Source organism: Ovis aries, chromosome 7 (genome assembly GCF_016772045.2).
Source record: "Ovis aries strain OAR_USU_Benz2616 breed Rambouillet chromosome 7, ARS-UI_Ramb_v3.0, whole genome shotgun sequence".
NCBI classification, from domain to species: domain Eukaryota; kingdom Metazoa; phylum Chordata; class Mammalia; order Artiodactyla; family Bovidae; genus Ovis; species Ovis aries.
In genome coordinates this window covers 57758067-57782363 of record NC_056060.1, presented here as the reverse complement: position 1 = coordinate 57782363, position 24297 = coordinate 57758067, and the positions used below count along the sequence as shown (strand labels likewise).

The 24297-nt window shown below is 36.0% G+C and overlaps 1 protein-coding gene across 4 annotated transcripts in view; it reads right to left on the bottom strand.

Annotated features, from left to right (window-relative positions):
- The window catches only part of SPPL2A (signal peptide peptidase like 2A), a 54559-nt gene that overhangs the window by 11645 nt on the left and 18617 nt on the right, over positions 1 to 24297 (bottom strand). For 2 of the 4 annotated variants that reach the window (XM_042252466.2, XM_060417980.1), the window contains exons 4-15: positions 24157 to 24246; positions 23466 to 23599; positions 19138 to 19289; positions 15090 to 15186; positions 14557 to 14658; positions 12563 to 12644; positions 11953 to 12027; positions 8198 to 8254; positions 7951 to 8004; positions 7406 to 7508; positions 3387 to 3461; positions 1798 to 1958 (exon numbers count right to left, since the gene is read on the bottom strand). In XM_042252466.2, the coding sequence (XP_042108400.1) occupies positions 1798 to 1958; positions 3387 to 3461; positions 7406 to 7508; positions 7951 to 8004; positions 8198 to 8254; positions 11953 to 12027; positions 12563 to 12644; positions 14557 to 14658; positions 15090 to 15186; positions 19138 to 19289; positions 23466 to 23599; positions 24157 to 24246 (1182 nt within the window). The remainder of the gene's footprint in view (positions 1 to 1797; positions 1959 to 3386; positions 3462 to 7405; positions 7509 to 7950; positions 8005 to 8197; positions 8255 to 11952; positions 12028 to 12562; positions 12645 to 14556; positions 14659 to 15089; positions 15187 to 19137; positions 19290 to 23465; positions 23600 to 24156; positions 24247 to 24297) is intronic. The other 2 variants (XM_027971838.3, XM_060417981.1) reach the window with 1 other exon arrangement.

Sequence of the window (24297 nt, the reverse complement as noted above, 5' to 3'; positions counted from 1 at the left end):
AAACTCGTAAATGGTCTCCAAAGTTCTTAGGAGAGAGTCCAAGTTCTTTAATGTGGCTTATAAGTCCATACAGTCTCTTTCCCTTGCTTGCTTCTCCAGTTTTCATTTCCTGCACTCCCCTATTTTTATTCAATAGGAATGGCCACTCTGTCATGAGGTTCCTAAATCTGTCAAAGCTCTTCCCTCTGAGCCTTTGAAGTCATGGTTCTTTCAACATGGAACACAAGGCTCAGTCTTAAAGTTTCAACATAAACGTAACATTCTTTTAAGAAGTCGTCCTTGCCCACATCACCTTTGACTGTCTCAAAACCATAAGCACTGGTGTCCCCCTTCTAGTCTTCAAGGCACCCTGTCATAACTAATTCATTCATCACACTTTATTGTTAGTGACTCTATCTGTATCCTCCAAGAGACTCTAACTTTCAAGAGGCCATGAGAGTAGGCTTGTCTCTAACTTGTTCATCTTTTATCATCAGCACCTAAAATAGTATCTGGCTCATAGAACTGCTCAATAAACATTTGCTAAATGAAGGAACAGATAACTATTTTTAAAAAAATGATGACAAAGAGCACCTCTTAGGATATGACTTTCAAAACCAGTATTAGAGTTTGTGCTGTAGGACGTACTTTTACTTTGAAAAAATTCTATAAAACATTCCATGTGAGTGTCATCTTCATGAAAGTTACAAGCCACCTTAGTAGATGAGTCAAGGACCTTGTGACCATAAACTAATTCTATGTGTATAAATACAAGTTGAGAAACTGGAATTGGGAGGTAGGAAGGGCAGGTATTCTATCCTAATCTCAAAGAAATTATAAGACTTACCCCAAAGAATTCTAGGCTGGTGCTTTTTTCAATTATGTTAATAGTAGTCTAACTTAATGTGCGAATCACCTCTTGTTAAATAAAGATGACACTAGCACCAACCACAAGATGGATATGAACTTTGAACTGTTTATCTACTAACGGAATTACAGCTATCTACCCAAAATACCTTTAGTTTTGTTCATGCGATCACTGAAACAAAAGCAGGAGAGTGGATAGTGGAACACAGTTTGCTGTAATAGGGCAAAGCAGAGTTAACTGCCTCATGAAGGAATCAATGCCATGACCCTGACCTCAACAGGCTAGAGTTTCCCAACTCTCTTTAATTTCAATGCAAACAAACAAACTTTACAGGAATACCGATAACATTTAGGAAAAGAACAAAGGGCTTTAACTTCAATGAAGAAACAACTCAAACATGATAGATTCTGCTATGTGGATATTCTCTGTTGTAGGAATTTTACAGAAAAGGCAGTCTTGATCCATTTAAACCTGAAATAAGTGCCCACTTCCATTTGGTTAGGCTCATTTAGATGCTGGAGAGAGTATACTTTTTATCTGCAAAACCTGAGGACTCTTACTATAAATAGCTAGTGGTGTCAGCATCAAAATTTAGTACTTGAACATGGCTCTTATCTTCCATGAAGTCAACTTTTATGTGGATTCTGAAAACTCATGCTGAAATGCTGTTTTGATTTTCCCTGATGCCCTCCCATGCTTCTTGGTACTTTTGTCTTGAGTCACCAGCATTTTGGCATCAGATTGCAGTGAGGATGAGAAGTGATGATGCAGCAGGTGACAAGTAAGGGGGCAGTGGTGGAAAGAAACTTCGGACACTCTGGTAAATTCAAGGCAACTTTTAGGCATGTAAAAGCTTTGAGAATAAATACATAAAGCTTTGATATATACAAGCAGTTCCCAACCGAAGTTAGGCAATGTTATAACTTGGTAACCAAGATATAAGCACATACCTGATAGCTGCTACCTTTCCAGAACTTTTTCATTTCCTTACGTCTCCAGGCAACAAGTGAGGCAGTAATAAGTGTGCAAGGTACTAAATAGAGGAGAGCAGGCTGCCCCTTTTTCATCAGCACCAGAACAACAAACGTAAGAATCATGCCAATGGCATAGGCTGCAAGACAAGTATCAGTCATTTTCATGCTGTCAAAGGCGGATTTTCATTCCCTCACTCAAGTGCTGGTTTTCAAATATTTCTCAGAATGTGTCTGCCCTATGACTTCTTTCCATAATTTCATTATTTTCCTAGAGAGTAGTCAGAAGAGACATTCTACAGAGCTTTTGAAAAATGTGGAAAGTGTTTAGTATTTCCACTATAATTAATCATTAATAACATAATTAATCCTTAATCATTGATAAAGATAATGATTCAAGAAAGTCTCAGTTATCTGCCACTATTAAGGATGTTAAATTGTTCCACATTTTAGATAACTAAAATCTGTGCCTACAGGTACCAAAGGTTGTTTTAAAAAATCTTTCTGATATTGATTATATACTTCCTGGTCATCGTCAACAACTGCATATCAAACTTCATTTTATCTTTTATTAATGACTCTGGGTCTCATTATGAACACTGGATCTCAGAAAACTGGAACTAGTAGGGCTTTTATGGATAATGCAGTCCACCTTCTCGTTTAATAGATGATGCAATGGAGGACCAATGAAGTGAGTTGCCCAAAGTTACAACAGAGAAATAGTGAAGTAAAGTGAGGCAACGGAGGACTAGTGAAGTTAAGTGAGTTGTCCTAATTTACAGTCTTTTCTGTCTTTTCACTGAATGTTTCTTTATTCTATCACACTGACTAGTGCTGCTCGTTAACATGTTAATGCATTTAGGGAGTATCATACTTAATGGCCTCAAACTGTTTTTATTATTTCTTTATAATTTCCCCCCTTATTTCATCCTTTCACTCATTTAGATGTTCTTTCTTGGTGTCAGAGTAACTACTTCTAGAAAACCCCTTTTCTAACTGCTGATGTACACTTTTAATTTATAAGATTTAATTCCATTGTGGAATTAAAAACCTTTTTAGAACAGTATCTAAATTGCTCTGGTGCAGGCCATTTACCTGAGAATAAAGAATTTTGGTATATGGATATTGAGATATATATTTGATATGTTCAGAAGTAGAAAAGTACTTTTTGGCTTATTGCTGTTCTTGTCTGTTTTCAAGAAAAGAAGTAAGACAAGTAACAACTACCTCTGCTGTCCCAGGTATTATTGTGCCCATAACTTTATTTATATTAATATGCAAATATTATACAGTACTTTTTAAAAACTTAGTATTATACTAGTATCAACTACCTATGTGCCATATGCTCTAGTAAGCTTTTTATGTGTAGAATCTTCTTTCATATACAATTTCCTTTTTGATCTTCAAAAACCTTGTGATATAGGTAGTAAACTGTAATTATCTCTTTTTGATGGAAAAAGCATCTTATTAATTAATAGTGAAGAATTAGAATCCAGGACTCCTTACTTTTAGACCTTTTCCTACAGACGATACAACTCAATATAACAAAAGAAAAAACAAAAATTTACCAATTGTGGAGGAAACATAGTATATAGAAGAGCCAATCTCAACATCAAATCTTCTACAGTATGCAATCAACAGGCCTAAAAAAAATTTCACATTACATTCTTAAAATAACAATAGCAATACAAATTCAGTTGTTAACTATAGTAAAAGTACATGTTGCATTGTATTTAACATTCATTTTTGTGTCCTTAGAACATTAAAGTACCTCAAATTCCAGACAAACTTTTATATGCTGATTTCTTAAACTTAATACCATATATTAAACATCTTCCTAAGCCATTCAGTTCAGTTCAGTCGCTCAGTCGTGTCCGACTCTTTGCGACCCCATGAATCGCAGCACGCCAGGCCTCCCTGTCCATCACCATCTCCCAGAGTTCACTCAGACTCATGTCCATCGAGTCCATGATGCATAATTTTTATTAGCTAGCACATTATTTTCACCAATTCTATGCTATGTGCTTTTAATAGCACATGGTGTGGGACTGGTAAAAAGAGGGGTAAGTTTAAAGATATTCAAGAACTTTAAGGTTACTTAATAGAAAGCATTCCCTACTTTATCAATTACATGAAAGGAGACTCACTGGCCTAAGAGAGCTGCTACACTGGACTTTGCCATCCAGTTCACATAGCAACAATATTTGTTTCTCTATCTAGCTTTATTATATCAATGACAGGGCTTTTACAGAAGAGCCAGTACTCTTTACCTAGGCACAGCCCATTAGAACACAAGGAGACAGTAAGAAAAGTGAGAAAGGACACACTACCAGCTGACTGAGAAACATTATTAACTACTTCTATACTATGCTGCTGCTGCTGCTAAGTCGCTTCAGTTGTGTCCAACTCTGTGAGACCCCAGAGACGGCAGCCCACCAGGCTTGCCCGTCCCTGAGATTCTCCAGGCAAGAACACTGGAGTGGGTTGCCATTTCCTTCTCCAATGCATGAAAGTGAAAAGTGAAGTGAAGTCGCTCAGTCGTGTTCAACTCTTAGCAACCCCATGGACTGCAGACCACCAGGCTCTTCCATCCATGGGATTTTCCAGGCAAGAGTACTGGAGTGGGGTGCCACTGCCAGAATGCAAAAGTACGAAGTCAAGAAACACTTAGAATAACAGGCAAATTTGGCCTTGGAGTACAGAATGAAGCAGGGCAAAGACTATTAATAGAGTTCTGCCAAGAGAACACACTGGTCATAGCAAACACCCTCTTCCAACAACACAAGAGAAGACTCTACACATGGACATCACTAGATGGTCAACACTGAAATCAGATTGATTATATTCTTTGCGGCCAAAGATGGAGAAGATCTATACAGTCAGAAAAAAGAAGAGTGGGAGCTGACTGTGGCTCAGATGATGAACTCCTCATTGCCAAATTCAGACTGAAATTGAAGAAAGTGGACCACTAGACCATTCAGGTATGACCTAAATCAAATCCCTTATGACTATACAGTGGAAGTGAGAAATAGATTTAAGGCACTAGATATGATAGACAGAGTGCCTCATGAACTATGGACGGAGGGTCGTGACATTGTTCAGGAGACAGGGATCAAGACTATCCCCAAGAAAAAGAAATGCAAAAAAGCAAAATGGTTCTCTGAGGAGACCTTACAAATAGCTGTAAAAAGAAGGGACGCGAAAAGCAAAGGAGAAAAGGAAAGATATACCCATTTGAATGCAGAGTTCTAAAGAATAGCAAGGAGAGAGAAGAAAGCCTTCCTCAGCGATCAATGCAAAGAAATAGAAGAAAACAACAGAATGGGAAAGACTAGAGATCTCCTCAAGAAAATCAGAGCTACCAAAAGAACATTTCATGCAAAGATGGGCACAATAAAGGACAGAAATGGTAGGGACCTAACAGAAGCAGAAGATATTAAGAAGAGGTGGCAAGAATACACAGAAGAACTGTACAAAAAAGATCTTCACGACCCAGATAATCACGATGGTGTGATCATTCACCTAGACCCAGACATCCTGAAATGTGAACTCAAGTGGGCCTTAGGAGGCATCACTACGAACAAAGCTAGTGGAGGTGATGGAATTCCAGTTGAGCTATTTCAAATTCTGAAAGACGATGCTGTGAAAGTACTGTACTCAATATGCCAGCAAATTTGGAAAACTCAGCAGTGGCCTCAGGACTGGAAAAGATCAGTTTTCATTCCAATCCCAAAGAAAGGCAATGCCAAAGAATGCTCAAGCTACCGAACAATTGCACTCATCTCACACACTAGTAAAGTAATGCTCAAAATTCTCCAAGCCAGGCTTCAGGAGTACATAAACCATGAACTTCCAGATGTTCAAGCTGGTTTTAGAAAAGGCAGGGGAACCAGAGATCAAATTGCCAACATCTCCTGGATCGTCGAAAATGCAAGAGAGTTCCAGAAAAACATCTATTTCTGCTTTACTGACTATGCCAAAGCCTTTGACTATGTGGATCACAATAAACTGTGGAAAATTCTGATAGAGATAGGCATACCAGACCACCTGACCTATCTCCTGAGAAACCAGTATGCAGGTCAGGAAGCAACAGTTAGAACTGGACATGGAACAACAGACTGGTTCCAAATAGGAAAAGCAGCATGTCAAGGCTGTATATTGTCACCCTGCTTATTTAACTTATATGCAGAGTACATTATGAGAAACGCTGGGCTGGATCTGGATGAAGCACAAGCTGGAATCAAGATTGCCGGGAGAAATATCAATAACCTCAGATATGCAGATGACACCACCCTTATGGCAGAAAGTGAAGAAGAACTAAAGAGCCTCTTGATGAAAGTGAAATAGGAAAGTGAAAAAGTTGGCTTAAAGCTCAACATTCAGAAAACTAAGATCATAGCAATCTGGTCCCATCACCTCATGGCAAATAGATGGGGAAACAGTGGACACAGTGGCTGACTCTATTTTTCTGGGCTCCAAAATCACTGCAGATGGTGACTGCAGCCATGAAATTAAAAGACACTTGCTCCTTGGAAGGAAGTTATGACCAACCTAGATAGCATATTAAAAAGTAGAGACATTACTTTGCCAACAAAGGTCTGTCTAGTCAAGGATATGGTTTTTCCAATGGTCATGTATGGATGTGAGAATTGGACTATTTAAGAAGGCTGAGCTCTGAAGAATTGATGCTTTTGAACTGTGGTGTTGGAGAAGACTCTTGAGAGTCCCTTGGACTGCAAGGAGATCCAACCAGTCCATTCTAAAGGAAATCAGTCCTAGGTGTTCGTTGGAGGGACTGATGCTGAAGCTGAAACTCCAATACTTTGGCCACCTGATGAGAAGAGTTGACTCATCTGAAGAGACCCTGATGCTGGGAAGGATTGAGGGCAGGAGGAGAAGCGGATGACAGAGAATGAGATGGTTGGATGGCATCACCGACTCGATGAACATAGGTTTGGGTGGACTCCAGGAATTGATGATGGACAAGGAGGCCTTGGCCTGCTGTGGTTCATGGGGTTGCAGAGTCAGACACGACTGAGTGATGAATTGAACTGAATACTATGTTATTCCTGGGCTGGGATTAAGTTTATTCTATAGGCCAAACTGCAGTAACTGTCATAGCAGACATTCTAGTAGAAGGCAATCAAGTCCACCACACACTGTATTTTTTTTGGTATTATAGTGCCCTACACGACCTTGCTTAGTTCAAAGAACTTAGTTTGAACAAATAACTATTGTTTTAAAATATAAGTAACAGAAATTATAATACATTTGGCATTATTAAATTCAACTTTTAAAGGGGATTTATTATATACTTTCTTGGGGAAGAGGTCAAATTGATCCTAGTTACTTCTTCTAAGGCATTTTTTGAGCCATGGGAGATATACTTTGGTTGTTACTATTTGGGCTTTATCTTCTATCCATCAGAACACTTTTTCTCCATTCCTGTCACTGATCCTAGCTCTAGCATTAGCCAGAAATACTTAAAGATCAGGTAACTTTTAACATCTGATATATGATACCGCACATCTGAAAATTTTAAATCATCAGTCTATTTTCACTCAAATTGTTACAAACAATTGCTTACCTGGTACAATGATGTCTCCAAAACCCAATATTGAAACTGGCATGAGACAGACACTCATTACTGAGAAATAGGCCAGTTTTGGTACCCTGATGACTACTGGTAACTGTAATTACAAAAAAAAAGAGAGAGACCACCAATAAACCTCTTAGGAATCTTTACCCACATCTTCAGAAAGGAAAGGATTGATGTTAGAATAACTTAATGTTTAAAATTAACAGTTTAGAAATATGAGGGGAAAAAAGCTTGAAATCAGAGAACATAAATTAATCATATATATACTCTGAATGTATAGAAAGCTTGAAAGACATAGATATGTAGTTATGGAAAAACAAAACCCAACACACATGTAGGGTTAAGAGTATTAATCCAGTATCCCCATATCTAACGTTTTTTCTTTCCTTTTTACCAAAATTAGAGGACTCAGGCCTTGAAAGAGATTTTTTTTTTTTTTTTTTCACAATCTGGATTTTTTCCCCCAAAGAAGAGTCTTGTCTGAGAGGGTATGATTTAAAGTCCAATGAACATATCTGAAATACAATCCTTACTTTCTCATGGGGAGCTGATGGTTGAGCAGTGGCTTCCACCAAGTTTCCATCATTCTAGGATGAAACCCAAGTCAATAGGTATTTAATAATTTAGAATAACTAACAAAAGGGCTATATTTTGTGAGAAACAAAGCTTTACAATACCTTAACATGCACTACATGACCAATGAATTACACAGGAAGGCAAAATTATTAACTGGACACACATATACACTGGCAGCCATCTGTACTTAACTGCCACCCCTACCTTTTCATTATTTCCGAAAGGTCCAGCTGCAAGTTCAACCATGATACTCTCACCATTCTAAAAGTAAGAAAGGGAAACTGTTCAATCACTTAAAGTGAACAACCTCCTAGTATTCACGACCTAGGGCTTCCCAGGTGGCGCTAGTGGTAAAGAGCCTGACTGCCAATGCAGCCGACTCGAGAGACGTGGGTTCGATCCCTGGGTCGGGAAGATCCCCTGGAGAAGGAAATGGCAACCCACTCCAGTATTCTTGCCTGGGAAATCCCATGGACAGAGGCGCCTGGGGGGCCCCAGTCCTTGGGGTCGCAAAGAGTCGGACACACACACACGTTCATGATCTACTGCCACGGCTATGGCCTACCATAAGCTGATGGAAAGTCATCTGAAGACTGATTTTTTCCTAAAATGGTCTCTGTAGATGGCAAAAATTGGAGTTACCTAAAACAAATTTCACCTAGCACACTATCCACTTTATTAGAGCTCAACAAATAATAGAAACTTACAGATAAACCACACAAAAATTATTCAACTGAAGGTTTGAGCACTGATTTATACTGACAACTAATATCTAGCATTTCTTCTATGGGCTATACATTTTAAGTGCTTATACTTATATTATGCCATATACTATGTGTCATTTTTAGCAATAACAATGAACAGAGACAGAAGAAATATTGAAATTTTTTATATACAGATTTGTAATAAATCAATGGCTTTATTTAAATATACATTTAACCTTCTGTCTACTCACCACAATAACAATGAAGCCAAACTTGAAAAGATCAAGCCCTAAAGAACCTGAGAACATTTCTCTATCCTGACTCTTGTCCAGTTTCAGCTTTGCCTGCTCTTAATGCACCAATCAAAACATTAACCTTAGCAGAATTTTTTCCTTGTGCATGTCTAAGGTCTTTTTATGTGGGCTGTGTGAGAAATCATTAAAAAGTTCTTTCCTGGATAGTAAAGTCTACTGGGGAGAGGGGAAACATTTAGCTGTAGCAAGCTAAGACTGCATGAGCACCCACCTTACACTTAAAATAATGCCCCAAACAGGTCATGGGAAGATAAATAAATGCTGAATTTTTAGGAGAATTTGATTGATTAGCTATACTATTTTCCATGTGGGTGGGGAGCATAAAATAAATTACTTGAGTTTATTTTTAAGAGGATTTCACTGATACTGAGTTGAGTAGAAAAAGGAATAAATTCCTTGGCTACAGAAATCTTTTTCTCATGTTAAGCTTTGGGTTACAGAAGGGTTAAATCACAGGAGTTTATGAAAATAAACTAATATTAAATACAGTTGCTTACAGGAAACTCCCATGATGTGATTCAATTTCCAGATAAAGAGTTTATTTTGGTTCATTTTCAAATTGTTATTTAAAACACTTAATTGAAGACCATTACTGACATCCTCTCATACATTCAAAGATATCTACCTGAGAAACTACTATTTGCAAGACACTATATGAAGTATGGTGAAAGATGAAGGAAAAAAAAGACAGGCTCTTACTACCTGTACTCCTATGGCTACCTGCCCTGCCAACTCATTAAAAATCTACTAACACCAGGGTCAAGAAGTTATTTAGAATGCCTAAGATTTAATTCTTGAAATTTTCAGTGAAAACCACAAAAATCAGAAATCATGTATCTGGTTTTCATATTGATTTGCCTGACAAACCAGACTGAGAAGACAGTGTTGAGGTAAATCTACAAGCGTGAACTCCAAAGAGCACGTCAGTCTTTTCCATTGGATCAGATGACTAGAAGTCACGTTTCCAGTCAGTGGGATCAAAGATGGAAAAAAAGAAGAAGAAAAATTCTCTAACCACACAAGAAAGAAGACTCAAAGACATCTTTACTATTACCATATATACTTTTAAAATCCTGACATTTTTATGTGTACAAAATGGACATAGTTTGCTGGCAGACAAGTTTGGCATTTATAAAGTGACACTAGTGTTAAAACATAATGGAAAATTTACTTTTAGAAAAGAGTTTAGTTATAGCTTTTATGTTCACTGTGCATGTAAGTGTTATATGGCATGAAAGTGTTAATCACTTAGTCGTGTCCAACTCTTTGCAACACAATGAACTGTAACCCGTCAGGCTCCTCTTGGCCGTGGAATTCTCCAGGCAAGAATATTGGAGTGGGTTGCCATTTCCTTCTCCAGGGGATCTTCCTGACCCAGGAATCAAACCTTGGGCTCCTGCAACTGCAGGCAGATTCTTTACCGTGTGAGCCACCAGGGAAGCCTAAATGACTTCCCATATGACTACCCATTAACCTATGGGAATGGTTTTGTAAAGAGAGTGCTTTACTTTCGTTATGAGTTCTGTGATGGAGTGACTTATAGAAACATTTTTAAACCAAATAAATTGACACAAGCTAGAACAAGTTTGGACTGAACTTCAAAATATGCTTTAGTAAATTAACAGCTTTTGCTATAATTCCTAATACTAGTTCTATGCTTTTTTTAGGTTACCATTGCAAATTAAGTCAATGAGCCAGATGGCTCACCATTAAAGCATGGAAAGGTACTAGTATTTGGGGACAGTTAACTACACTTGTTACCTAGTTGCAATTTTAGCTCCCCAGTGGGGCATATGTTTGTCTTATGCCATCATAGCCAGTACCAGAAATCAGATATTTCACAGATAGCAGAGGTTAAAGAATAAAGAACTACTAGGGGAAAAACAGTCATTATAAAATACTAAATATATGAAAGTGACAAAGGATAAAAAAATGATATAAAGTTAGAAAGTGAGACTCAAAATGGGAAAAGTAGAAGAATTAAGCAATAATTAGTAATATATTCATGAGATAAGAATAGGGACAAGGTAGAAGAATTAAGCAATAATTAATAACACATTCATGAAATAGGAATAGGGACAAGGTGGAAAACTGGGCCAATAATGAAGGACTACCACACTTACCCAACACCTTTCCTTTATTCTAAGGACAGCACCATGATTTTATTGAGGAGCTAGTGGTATAGCTGGGAATAGATGGCCTAGGAGTTTCAAGTTACTACAATTCTAACCTCATGGAAAAAGCCAGTCTGAGACAATGAAAAGGTGGACAGAAGCAGGAAGGAAGAGTATGTGCCCCTGGGTCTAGTTTCTCCTGACGACAGGCCCTCCCTGGCCTTTGCACATATTCTGAATAGATGGGACCTCTTTCATATAGAAAAGTTAGGTTGGATTTTTGCAGAAGGAACCGAAAGAATTCTGCTGATGGAAACAGAGGATAGAATGCTAGCAATACTCCCTCACTCAAATGATTAGGAAACTGAGGGCTAAGTGACTAGCAGCTCAGGGTTATAAAGTTACAGATCTACACTTTAGGTCTCTAGACTTCCAGCGTTGGGCTCTTTCTTAGTCTCACGCTAGGGTTACAGAAATGAAAGAAGCAATGACATCTTTTCATTCTTTTTTGCTGTCTGTATTATCTACAGCAAATATTTATTGTTTTCTAATAGGAGGAAAAGTTACTTTAAAATGTGTAGGAAGAAAATTCATAGACATTCTCATGTTTACATCCATCAGGAGGCTTTTTTTTTTTTTTTTTTTTTTTTAGCAAAATGGTGTAAAGCCTTAAAAATATCCTCTATTAAAAGGCCAATTTCAATGACAATTCTCTTAAGAGAATTAGAACCCAATCAATGGTAAACATCTGGAAAATCAATACTTTAAGAGCATATTTAAGATTCTAATCATTTAGTATGTCTCCTATGCATTTAAAAATATCATACCTTTGTGATGAATGGTGTTATGAAAACAAAAAATACATCATAGAGGAGGAGAAGGCCTAGAAGTATCACACATGACTGTTGAAGAAAGAAACAAATTTAAAGGTCAAACTTCTCAAATTTAAATTAAGAGATATTATTTTACAAATACAAATAAACATGTAACATACATTTAAACACTATTTTTAAGGGATTTAATGTTTATTACTATTTGTAGTTTTATTCTATAAATCACATTAAAATTTTATCTGCTTCAACCCACTCTTTTAAAAAAGAATCACTGAAGCAAAGAAATGTTCTTCCTTATTTTAGTCTTGTACAGATTATATGAATTTGGCATACTATGTGAATGATTAAAAATATTTTATGTAGAAAATCAGTGGTTTCTTGGGTCGGGGATTAGGACTAATTGATAAAGGGCATGATAGAGCTTTTGATGAGGTAAGAAATATTTTATAATCGATTGGGATAGTGGTTACAAAGTTACATATTTGTAAAGTTTTGATAATCTGTACACTTAAAATAGGTACATTTAATTAAATGTAAATTATACCTTAATAAAGTTGTTTTAAAAAGAAAACAATACTTTAGCTAGCAAAGTAGTCTACTTTACCTTGAAGTTGGGTAACTTCAGTGTTTTAATTAAATTCAGACAGAAAGCAATCCCCAAGATATCCTGTAAAATCCAAGCCCACCTAAAATCAAAAGAAATTCCTCTATTGTTTTACTCAGTTATTTTTAAGCGGAGTGTTTCAAAAGAAAAGTATCATTAAAGCAATACTGTTCAATTGCTATGATTTGACTATGAAGTAGCTGTTATAACAACAGAAAAACCTGTTACAGTCCCCATATTTTATTGTTCTAGTAGAATAGTCAAGGCTGTATATTGTCACCCTGCTTTTTTAACTTATATGCAGAGTACATCATGAGAAACGCTGGGCTGGAGGAAGCACAAGCTGGAATCCTCCAGCACAAGCGGGAATCAAGACTGCCGGGAAAAATATCAATAATCTCAGATATGCAGATGACACCACCCTTATGGCAGAAAGTGAAGAAGAAATAAAGAGCCTCTTGATGAAAGTGAAAGAGGAGAGTGAAAAAGTTGACTTAAAGCTCAACATTCAGAAAACTAACATCATGGCATCCGGTCCCATCACTTCCTGGCAGATAGATGGGGAAACAGTGGAAACAGTGGCTGACTTTATTTTTCTGGTCTCCAAAATCACTGCAGATGGTGACTGCAGCAATGAAATCAAAAGATGCTTGCTCCTTGGAAGGAAAGTTATGACCAGCCTAGACAGCATATTAAAAAGCAGAGACATTACTTTGCCGACTAGTCAAAGCTATTATTTTTCTCAGTAGTCAAGTATGGATGTGAGAGTTGGACCATAAAGAAAGCTGAGGGCTGAAGAATTGATGTTTTTGAACTGTCGTGTTGGAGAAGACTCTTGAGAGTCCCTTGGATTGCAAGGTTGGACTGCAAGTCCAACCAGTCCATCCTAAAGATCAGTTCTGGGTATTCATTGGAAAGACTGATGTTGAAGCTGAAACTCCAATACTTTGGCCACCTGATTGTGAAGAGCTGACTCATTGGAAAAGACCCTGATGCTGGGAAAGATTGAGGGCAGGAGGAGAAGGGGACGACAGAGGATGAGATGGTTGGACGGCATCATCGACTCGGTGGACATGGGTTTGGGTGGACTCTGGGAGTTGGTGATGGACAGGGAGGCCTGGTGTGCTGCGTTCATGGGGTCGCAAAGAGTCGGACACAACTGAGCGACTGAACTGAGAATAATGAATACTACTGCACTAAGAAAAAGTTGAAAGCCTGCTTCAGAAGAAAGTATATCAGACAAAAGTGCATATTTATCCTTAATCTTTGAATTTTACATGTCTCTTTTTAGAAAGATAGCTCATAACAAAGAATATGATGTTAATATACTTCCAGATAGCTAAAGCATAAAGGAAATGAGAGCTATACATCAAACTCTACCAGAAACTGACAACTAACATGAATAATTATCAACTGATTATCATACTTGGAGCTGCCTACAATTGTATGAACTCTCCTCCCAAATTTTGGGCCATTAAATCCTTTGGGGTTTTAATAATTTTATTAATAAACTGTTGAAATTATTTTCTGGTTTTCTTCCTGCAAATAGATAGAAACCTATATATTTTATTATATTTCTTTCTTTCTCACATGAAAGGTAGCATATGCTAGATATTCTTGCATATTTGGCTCTTTTCAGTTAAAAATAAATCCTGGAAATCACTGCATATCAATTCACAGAAATCTTCATTTTTGACAGCTGCGTTGCACTTCACTGTGTGGCTATACCATAAATAAGTATATTTTTGGAGCCTATTTCAGTTTAGATGTTTAAAGCCTAGTTTATATTTCCTTCTCTAGACAACCTCAAATCCATTAGCACAAGATTTCTTTATTTAAGTATTTAGTATGTTTCAAGACTAGGATGAAAAAAAAAAAAAAAACAGACTAGGATGTTCTGGGGGAAAAAATCCATAACGAACAATTATCAAGGCTAGATATGAAACAACCTATCCTTAGTCTAACCTAAAAGGAAATATAATGAGTATTCATACCTATCTTCATTTCGAAATACAGCCCAAACAACAGCTACTGCTATGCACAGTCCAGAGAGAAAAATAAGTCTCACTTCAATGCTCTTGCCACGACAGGTAATCCTAAAAGACAGTTTGAAATACATTAATTTATCCTAAAAATGAAATACAATGTTCACTTAATGTAACAAATGAATGTTTGCCACAGTGAGAAGAAAGTTTTTGAAACCTCAATTTTAAAGCCTTGACTTTAATTACTATGAATGATACATAATAAAATATTCACCAGTTCAACAGAACTGTGTTGATGAAAATGCTCTATATCTGTGCTGTCCAATACCACAGCCATTAGCCACATATGGTTATTTAGCACTTGAAATGTGGCTAATGGGACTGGGCAAGTGAATTTTTAATTTTATTTAATTTTAATTATTTTTAATTAAAATAGCAACATGTATACTGGACTTCACAGGTTTATAAAAAAGGTCCTATTTTTCCTATTGTTTTAAATTACAAAAACCAGTATTATGGGCTTCCTCACAAGAGATACATACGTGCATTGTCCACATTGTATCTTACGAACTAGTGCAGCAAGACAGTTGTACAGACTCATCGCTGATGCTATGCAGAAAATTGCTATCATAACATAAACTAGAAAAAAAGACACCAAATTATATGAGAATAGAGGAAACATGATAAGGAAACACGGTAAGAAAACTTTTATACAATTAATATTCTTTAGCTTTCTTATTGGATCATAATACTTTCAATTCAGTGACCATATCATAATCTGAATTGGTTACTAAACTGAACACACTTAGATCTTGAGCTTTAAGGGTGGTATTTCATGTGTTGTTTCAGTTCCACTACATACTACTAGGATTTCTTTACGGGCTGAGGCTGGCTCTGCAATTTTTTTTCTTTTTTAAAAAAATTTTACTATTATAGTTGATTTACAATACTGTATTAGTTTCAGGTGTACAGCTTCAGATTCTTTTCCATTATAGGCTATTACAAGATACTAAATATAGTTCCCTGTGCTATATAATACTCATTGTTTATAATAGATAGTGGGATATATGTTAATCTTATACTGCTACTTTATCCCTTTATCCCTTCCCTTTCCCCTTTAATTGTAAATTTCTTTTATATGTCTATGTTTATTTGTAAATAAACTGATCTGTATTATTTTTTAGATACCACATACATGATATCATATTATATTTGTCTTTCTTAGTGTAATAATCTTTCGGTTCACCCACGTTACTGCAAATAGCGTTATTTCATTGTTCTTTAACGACTGAGTCATATTCCATATTATATATATCTCATACCTTCTTTACCCATTCAGCTATTGATAAGCATTTAGGTTACTTCCATAAATTGGCTATTGTAAATAACACCACAATGAACATAGAAGTAGAAAGAAAGTATTAGCTGCTCAGTTGTGTCTGACTCTTTGTGACCCCGTGGACTGTAGCCCACCAGCCTACTCTGTCCATGGAATTCTCCAGGCAAGAATACTGGAGTGGGTTGCCAATTCCTACTCCAGGGAACTTTCCCAACTCAGGGATTGAGCCTGGGTCTCCTGCAACACAGGCAGATTCTTTACTGTCTGAGCTGCCAGGGAAGCTCCTAATGAACGTAAGGATGCATATATATGTTCTATTTAGTTTTTTGTTTTCTGAGAATAAATACACGGACGTGGAATTGCTAGATCATATGTTAGCTCCATTTCTAGTTTTTAAGGAACCTCCATACTGTTTTCCATAGCGGCCACACCAATTTATATTCCCATCAACAGTGACAGGAGGGTTCCCTTTTCTCCACACCCTCTCAAAAATATTATTTGTAGACTTTTTGAAGCTGGCCATTCTGACAGGTGTGAGATGAAATCTCATGTAGTTTTGATCTGCATTTCTCTAATAATCAGTGATGCTAAGCATCTTCTCATGTGCCTATAGGCCATTTGTATGTCATCTTTGGAGAAATGTCTATTTAGGTCTTCTGCCCTTTTTCTGATTGGGTTGTTTGTTTTTTTGATATTGAATTATATGAGCCATTTGTGTATTTTAGATACTAACCCCTGCTGGTTGCATCTTTTGCAAACATTTTCTCCCAGTTCATACGCTGTCTTTCAGTTTTGTTTACGGTTTCCTTTGCTATGTAAAAGCTTTAAGTTTTATTAGGTCCCATTTGCTTATTTTTGTTTTTATTTCTTTTGCCTTCAGAGACTGACCTAAAACAACATTGCTAGGATTTATGTTAGTAGTTATGCATTTTATCATTCAATGATTCAAAGTCACATGTTTGTTAAAGATGTCTATGAAGTGAGTTGTAGACATTTGTATTTAAATGGAAGAATTAATAAACCGCTTAAAATACTTTTTATTTATTTTTTTAGTGGAAATGTTTTACTTTTTTAAAAAATTAATTTATTTTAATTGAAGGACAATTATTTTACAATATTGTGGTGGCTTTTGCCATACATCAACATGAATCGGCCATAGGTACACATGTGTCCCTAAAATATGTTTAAAAAGCTTAAAGATGAGAACTTCCACCTACTTTAGACATTATGATGTCTATATTTTCATGATGTCTATATTTTCCTATGGGAAATTCATCTCTAATAACTTCACATGTGGTAAAACCAAATCCACTTAAACAGACCTCATTGTCTGGATATGATACTAAGGTATTAAAATACACAAATGTTTTTCTCTATTAGCTATACTGCGTTGAAAACTACTTAAAATTAAAAACATTTGATCTTGCTGTTGTTAAAAACAGGAAGAAATTATCATGCTCTTAAAGTATTACTTTGTGAGATTTCTCGAAATTTTACAATGGAAATACACATTTTAACTGAATTTTGAAAATTCCACTAGATTTCAGAAAACTATAACTTTGTTTTATATGTGAGAAAAGACAGCAAACTAGAGACAGTAAACAAGGGGCAGTAAATTAACCACTTTCTAATTGGTGATCTTGGACAAATTATTTTTTCATTGGCTTATTATTTGTTATTATTGCATATATATAACAGTCTAAGTAGTAAGACTGACAATCAAAGATTGCCAAGTTGAGTTTGTTTGGTCATCCACCAAAGGTCTCCAAACCAAGATTTTAAACGCTAGTGGAAGTCATGCTGTGGAAGCCATACCAGAGTTGTAGTGTCCTACTATACCTAAGAAAATGATTTGGCATGAGAGAGAATTTGGCAAATATAACTATCTTTAGTTACTTTCTTGAACATGACTTAATATAAGACGGTATGGAGAATCTTAGCAATTTAATACATTGAACATATTAAGAAATGGCATCAATTTTAGCCATAAGGAACCATTTGAAAGTGTATTAAATTTCACAATATCACACAAAATTGTCAGAGTCATAATTAGACCCCATGTCTTGGGATAAGCATGAGGTTTAATGATCTTCTTCCTCCTACACTGAAAATTACAGTTACAAACAGGGTCAATTTTTAAATAGTGATGAGTTTAAGGAAATCCCTTACCAAAAACTAAAACATGCTTTTAGGGTAAAGTAGAGAAATCTCTTTGTTCTATCAAAGACCACTAAATATATCAACTGAGGGTCAGACACACAATTGAAGGCTGAGAATTTAAAACAGAAAAATTAGATGTGCAATGACGACATAATATAAATACCCCACTGGTATCCACTCTCCCAACAACATATTGAAATGAGTGATATTCCAAGAATAATTTTTCTAATTGGAAATATATATAAGTATAGTTTTAAAACTGCTACCATAGGAGAGGAGAAATTGAAAACTAAGGTGAAACTAACCTGAGGCCTCAGTTTTCTACTCCAGAAACTTATACTATTATTCTCTAAATAAACATTTTGTAGCCGGTGGTGGTTTTCACAAAGGGTTTTTGCTAATTCTCATTAGGCACACTCTCTTTTTCCCTGTGCTCCCTTCTCTTTCTGCTATGTGTTGGCCACAAATGGCAAATTTCCATCTTATCAGAACACTAAGTAGAGTGTTCAGGGGATGGGCAAGCCATGACCCTTTCCTTCCTAAAGGAAAAAGTATCATTTACTCTCTAGACTAGAAGCAAGCACCTGTGTGTTTTTAGATGTAGTATGATCTTAAATGTTCACACAAGTAAAACAAAATTTAAGCAATACTCTATTTTGATTTGCAAACTGAAAAAAAGGACCAATCACACTTTAGGAGTAAGTAGAAGCAATAAATTCATAATTTGAATAATCTTCTATTAGATTTCATGTAACTGTATATAGCTACCAAGAAATCCTTAGTCTGCTGCTTAGATACCAGTCTATTATGCTTTATCTGCAGAGAGGAAAACTTAGGGACCATAGCAATTCTTTCAGGTTGCCCATGAAGAAGTGTTCTTATTTTGAGTCACAGTGTATTTTAAATCAGAATTTTTTTTTAATCTCAGAGGAACAGGGACCTAACATTTTTGACAGTTTAAAAAGTTAATATCACTTTTTAATTATTCACTTAAGTTTTCCAGTTGAATGCCTTAAAGGAAAAGATAAATCTGGCAAAGAAAATGAAAAGATTGTATGCTAAACAGTAGCAAATATAAAATGATTTCTTACCCAACCATTTGTAGAAGAAATAAAGTAAGACCATCATAATACAGCAGATGACCACAAATATTATAACTGTTAGAGGGCTAAAAGTAAAGTATTCTTCCTTCTTTTTCTTCATTTCTCTATCTTCAGTATTTGTCATTGCCTTCATGTTTTCTCTGCATAAACACACACAAAACTTCAGCAATCTCTGCCAAGTACAGTCATTTTTAAAATCTATCTGTAATACTAACTTAAAGTTGTTTCTGATTACAAAGTTAATATACTTGAAAAGTTATACACCATGAAGAAATAAATCTAGAAGTAAAAACTCTCTATAATTCAGAGTCGGTGTTATTAACTTATGAAACTATTTTTTTCTGGAGACAAAACTGTTGAAACAGAAGCTATTTATTACATAAAAAATTTATGTTTTTGGTGATGTTTATATTATCTAAGTAATGTTTAAAATAAAAACCAATTCTTTTTATACACATAATATTACCAACTTGCAGACAGTAAACTACTTTTAAAATTAGCTTCTCTTCAATGTAAAACACTAACTTATTCTATCAGTCAGCTCAGTATTTACTGTAAGTCTGTTTGGTGCTCATCAACATATTATGAAGGATTCAAAAGAAGTTCAAGACATAGCTTTGTCCTACCTTGATTCAAGGTAGCAAAATATAGTTTCTAATTCTCCCAATACCCCTTCTGGGGTCACACAACTAGTGAAAGGCAGACACAGGAGCTGAAGAGGAAAGGGTCACAAGCTTCTTTTATTGAACAGTCAGTTTCTGTTCTGTCACCTTGTCTCTTCCCAGTTATACAGAAGCCACTAACGTACTTTTCTGGCACCAGTCCCTTCAACTCTGGTTTACTAAAATGGTATTCCCGATTGCTTCTTGGCCTTTTGGCTAAGATCAAGTGTAAAATGGTGTTCCGTTTCTTTTTCATATATCCTGATCCTTTTCACCAGGTCTGGGCTAAATATAAACTTTAGGTTAAAAAAAAAAGATTTATTTCTATCAACTGGTACATTTGCTAAGCTGCTTATTTATCAACATGCCACTTTCTTATCAGAAAACTGGGTATCAGGATGGTTACTATTCCACGCATCTGTGACTCTAGGGAGGCTGCCTGGGAAAGGAGCAGGGAGAAGGTTTGAGGAGGAACACACAGTACTTCCCTGAAACTGTAGAGCCAGATGACACGGCATTGACAGAGTTTCAACAAAAGTGGTACTTGAGTGGGAAAACATGCCCACCTTTGGATAAATTCATTGCAAACATTTATTTAAGGACATTTCTATCACAGAACCCATATAAGGCATAATTACCAAAAGGTTATATATTCATATTCAATTTATACCAGGTAATTTATTGAAGGAAAATATATTTTAGGTTTACATCATGTTAAAATAATACAACTCATCTTTTTTTAAAAAACTGTATTCAAATCAGGTTGAGAGCCACAGGCAATAGGAAGCTAAGCTTTCTTTCCTGTCATCTTGAGTTTATGATGAGGACCAGTTATATGCATGCATGCTCAGTTGCTCAGTTGTGTCTGACTTCTTTGAGACCCCATGGGCTATAGTCTGCCAGGCTCCTCTATCCCTGGGATTTTCCAGGTAAGAATACTGGAGTAGGCTGCCATTTTCTTCTTCACCAGTTATATGAGGGCTCATTATAACAGGAGTTTAACTCTCTACTGAAAAGTCTTTATATGGAACCTAAGCATTTTTCCTTTTTTGCATACAGCAGTACATCTTTCATTTGGCAGGTTAATTCTGGGTTATGAGGTTCTGTTCTAGTAAACCTTTCCTTTCCTAAGCCATATTCTCTTTTCCCCTCTCTTTCAGTCTAACTCTCTTTACTTGCTAAATAATTGCTCCTGTGTTCTTTTTTAAAATGAAGGTATAGAAGACATATAACATTAATTTCAGGTGTACTACACAATGATTTGATAATTGTATATACTGCAAAATGATTACCACAATAAGTTTAGTTCACACCCATCAGCACATAGTTAAAAAAATTTGTTTTTCTTGTGATGAGAACTTTTAAGAGCTGCTTTATTCGCAACATTCAAATATGCAGGAGTCATTCGCTACGGCCACTGTGCTGTGCGTCACCAGGACTTAGTTATCTTATGACTGGAAGTCTGTACCTCTTGAGCACCTTCACCCATTCTTCCCGCCCTCCACCTCCCCACCTCTGGTAACCACCAATCTGTTCTCTGCATCTATGAATTCATTTTTTAAAAGATTCCACACATAAATGAGATGTTCCGGTATTTATCTGTGTCTGACTTATTTCACTTAGCATAAGTAATATCCTCAAAATCCAGCCATGCTGTTCTAAACGGTCCTTATGTCAATAATTCTACTTTTTATGAAACTTATTCCATTTTACCATTGATTAATACTCTTGCTCTATACTGTCACTCCCACCCACAACATACACACTTCATTTTTTCTATCTTTATCCTACTTTGGGGGCTTCCCTTGTAGCTCAGTTGGTAAAGAATCTGCCTACCATACAGGAGACCTGGGTTCAATTCCTTGGTCGGGAAGATCCCCTGGAGAAGGAAATGGCAACCCACTCCAGTATTCTTGCCTGAAGAATCCCATGGACAGAGGAGCCTGGCAGGCTATAGTCCATGGGGTCGCAAGAGTCGGACATGACTTAGCGACTAAACCACCACCACCACATCTTACTTTTAGAACTGGTCACTTCAATTTCAAAATCCTTAACTCTGCAGGTAAAAGATATCTCTTCTCCCAACCTAGTTACTGAAGGCAAAACATTGTTTGTTTTTCTCCATCATCATGTTTTATGATTAAGTCAACTTGTATGTACTGCTCTCCCACCTTCAATTTTCTTGAGGAGGAGCCTGTCCTGACAGGTACATTAAGCTTGCCTTGCTAACTCAAAGTCCATGGACCAGTTTGTTAAAAAATGCAGAATCTCAGCATTCACCCCAAGCCTATGAAATCTGAATTTTTAAAAATTTTAATGGACATGGGTTTGGGTGGACTCCGGGAGTTGGTGATAGACAGGGAGGACTGGTGTGCTGCAGTGCATGGGATCACAAAGAGTTGGACATGACTGAGCAACTGAACTGAACTGAATGAGATCCCAAAACAGTTTGTATTCACATTACATCTTGAGCAGCACTACTCTAGAAAAGAAACAATTTACATAATAATGTAAGTACAGTGAGAATCTATATTAAATGGAAAAACATTTTCAATGAATCAGTAGCTTTTCAGAAATTATAACATTTTACCATACGATCTAGAAAATGATTTTGGAGATCTTCCATACTAGGCTTTATAAAGATTAATAGTGCAAAATATAATGGTTACTTATGTGAAGACATGTGACTAACACATGCTGAAATGTGTTTTCCAAATATGTAAAATATTTTAAGCTCAGTACTCTAGGAATCTATGCTTGTTAGATTTCTCTTACTGTAAGTCAATCAAATTTTAGTATTTTGAGAAATTACAAATAAGCTTATTAGCTTTGCTGCTGCTGCTGCTGCTAAGTCGCTTCAGTCATGTCCGACTCTGTGTGACCCCATGACGGCAGCCCACCAGGCTCCCCTGTCCCTGGGATTCTCCAGGCAAGAACACTGGGGTGGGCTGCCATTAGCTGGCATCAAATAAGCCCTTTTTAGTGGAATCTATAGATCAATTCACAAGGTGAACATATTGTCCTTTATGTACAAAATAATGTGCTCTGAGCACAATTTTTTACTCAGAGTTATGAAAATGAATTGATTCTTCTAAACTACACTGCCTGCTTTAATCTACAGCAAAAGGTACATAACTGTAAGAACACTGGGTTTAGGTTTTTATTAAATAGACAAATCCAAATTTCATGTACCTTTGAAATTTCTATATTTAAATTAAAATATGGACATGCTTAATTAATATCCAATTCCTAAAGCACTGAATAGAATGGTGAAGTCACATTGTAATGATTCAACTCAGGAGGAGCTGAAAAACTTCCCACCCTGATTATTTTCTTCCAATCTAAGCGAATAGGTACATTAGGATGCTAACTATCTCCACCTTTTCTGGGTGAGGTAATAAAACATTTTCATGTAAGAGCCTTTGGTGAAATTTCAATGTTTCCTTGCCAGCAGAAGAACAAGAGGAACCTACAACTCCCTTCTTCTCAGTGAAAAGTTGAAGATCTCTGTGAGGACAAACCTACAATCTAACGTTGTCAGCACTGTATTCTGCAAACAAGTAGAACTTTAAGTGTTGTTACATGAGAAAATGATTAAAGACAATAATTTTTTAACCATTTATCTTAAAAACAATGAAGTTTAATTAAGCTTACAATTCAATTAGCCCGCTCCAGTATCCTCCTAATGCCACAGTGAATACAGCAATTACAAAAATAACCACCATAGTATAGTCAAAGTCAGGCCACGATGGAGAATACATTTTCACAATAATGTTATCTCCGAGAGTCTGAAATGCAAAATAACAGTTAATACACTGGAATTCATTTTCTTTTTACTATAGAGTATGGTAGCAATATTCCAATTTCATTCTAGTATGGACAGGATATATAAGACAGTCAAGAATAACAGAATTATTTTGAAAACATAATATAGTCTCGTCAAAATTATGAGGCATTGCTTTATTAAAAGCAAAAGTGTGTTGTTTCATACATTGACATTTTGTTCATAAGATTTTTTTTTTAATCTTTATTTTTATTTTACTTTACAATACTGTATTGGTTGGATTTAAGATTAAGATAAATGATATAATACAAAGATTTTAAAAAGGTCAAAACAAAGAAATGTTTCAACATCAAGACTCTGAATGTTTCAAAATGTTTCTCAAACATCAAGACTCTGAAACACCTTGTGCTAAATGGGGAGGGGCTGAATAAGATTTGACTGAGACTAGCAAGTTTCATCTTACTAGCAAATGGAACATATATAATAATTTAAATATCAGTGGTTTAAAGTACAAAATTGTACTATTTATAAACTTTATCTAACAGATCATTATTAACTTACCTGCTTCATATCTTTAAAGTCTTTGTGGTTTATAAAAGCAATCAATATTTTCACATCAAGAAATTCAGATTTGTTCCCTGAGGGAGGAAACTAAAAGAAAAAAAACATTATGAAAACTTACAAACTACTAGTGTATTTACA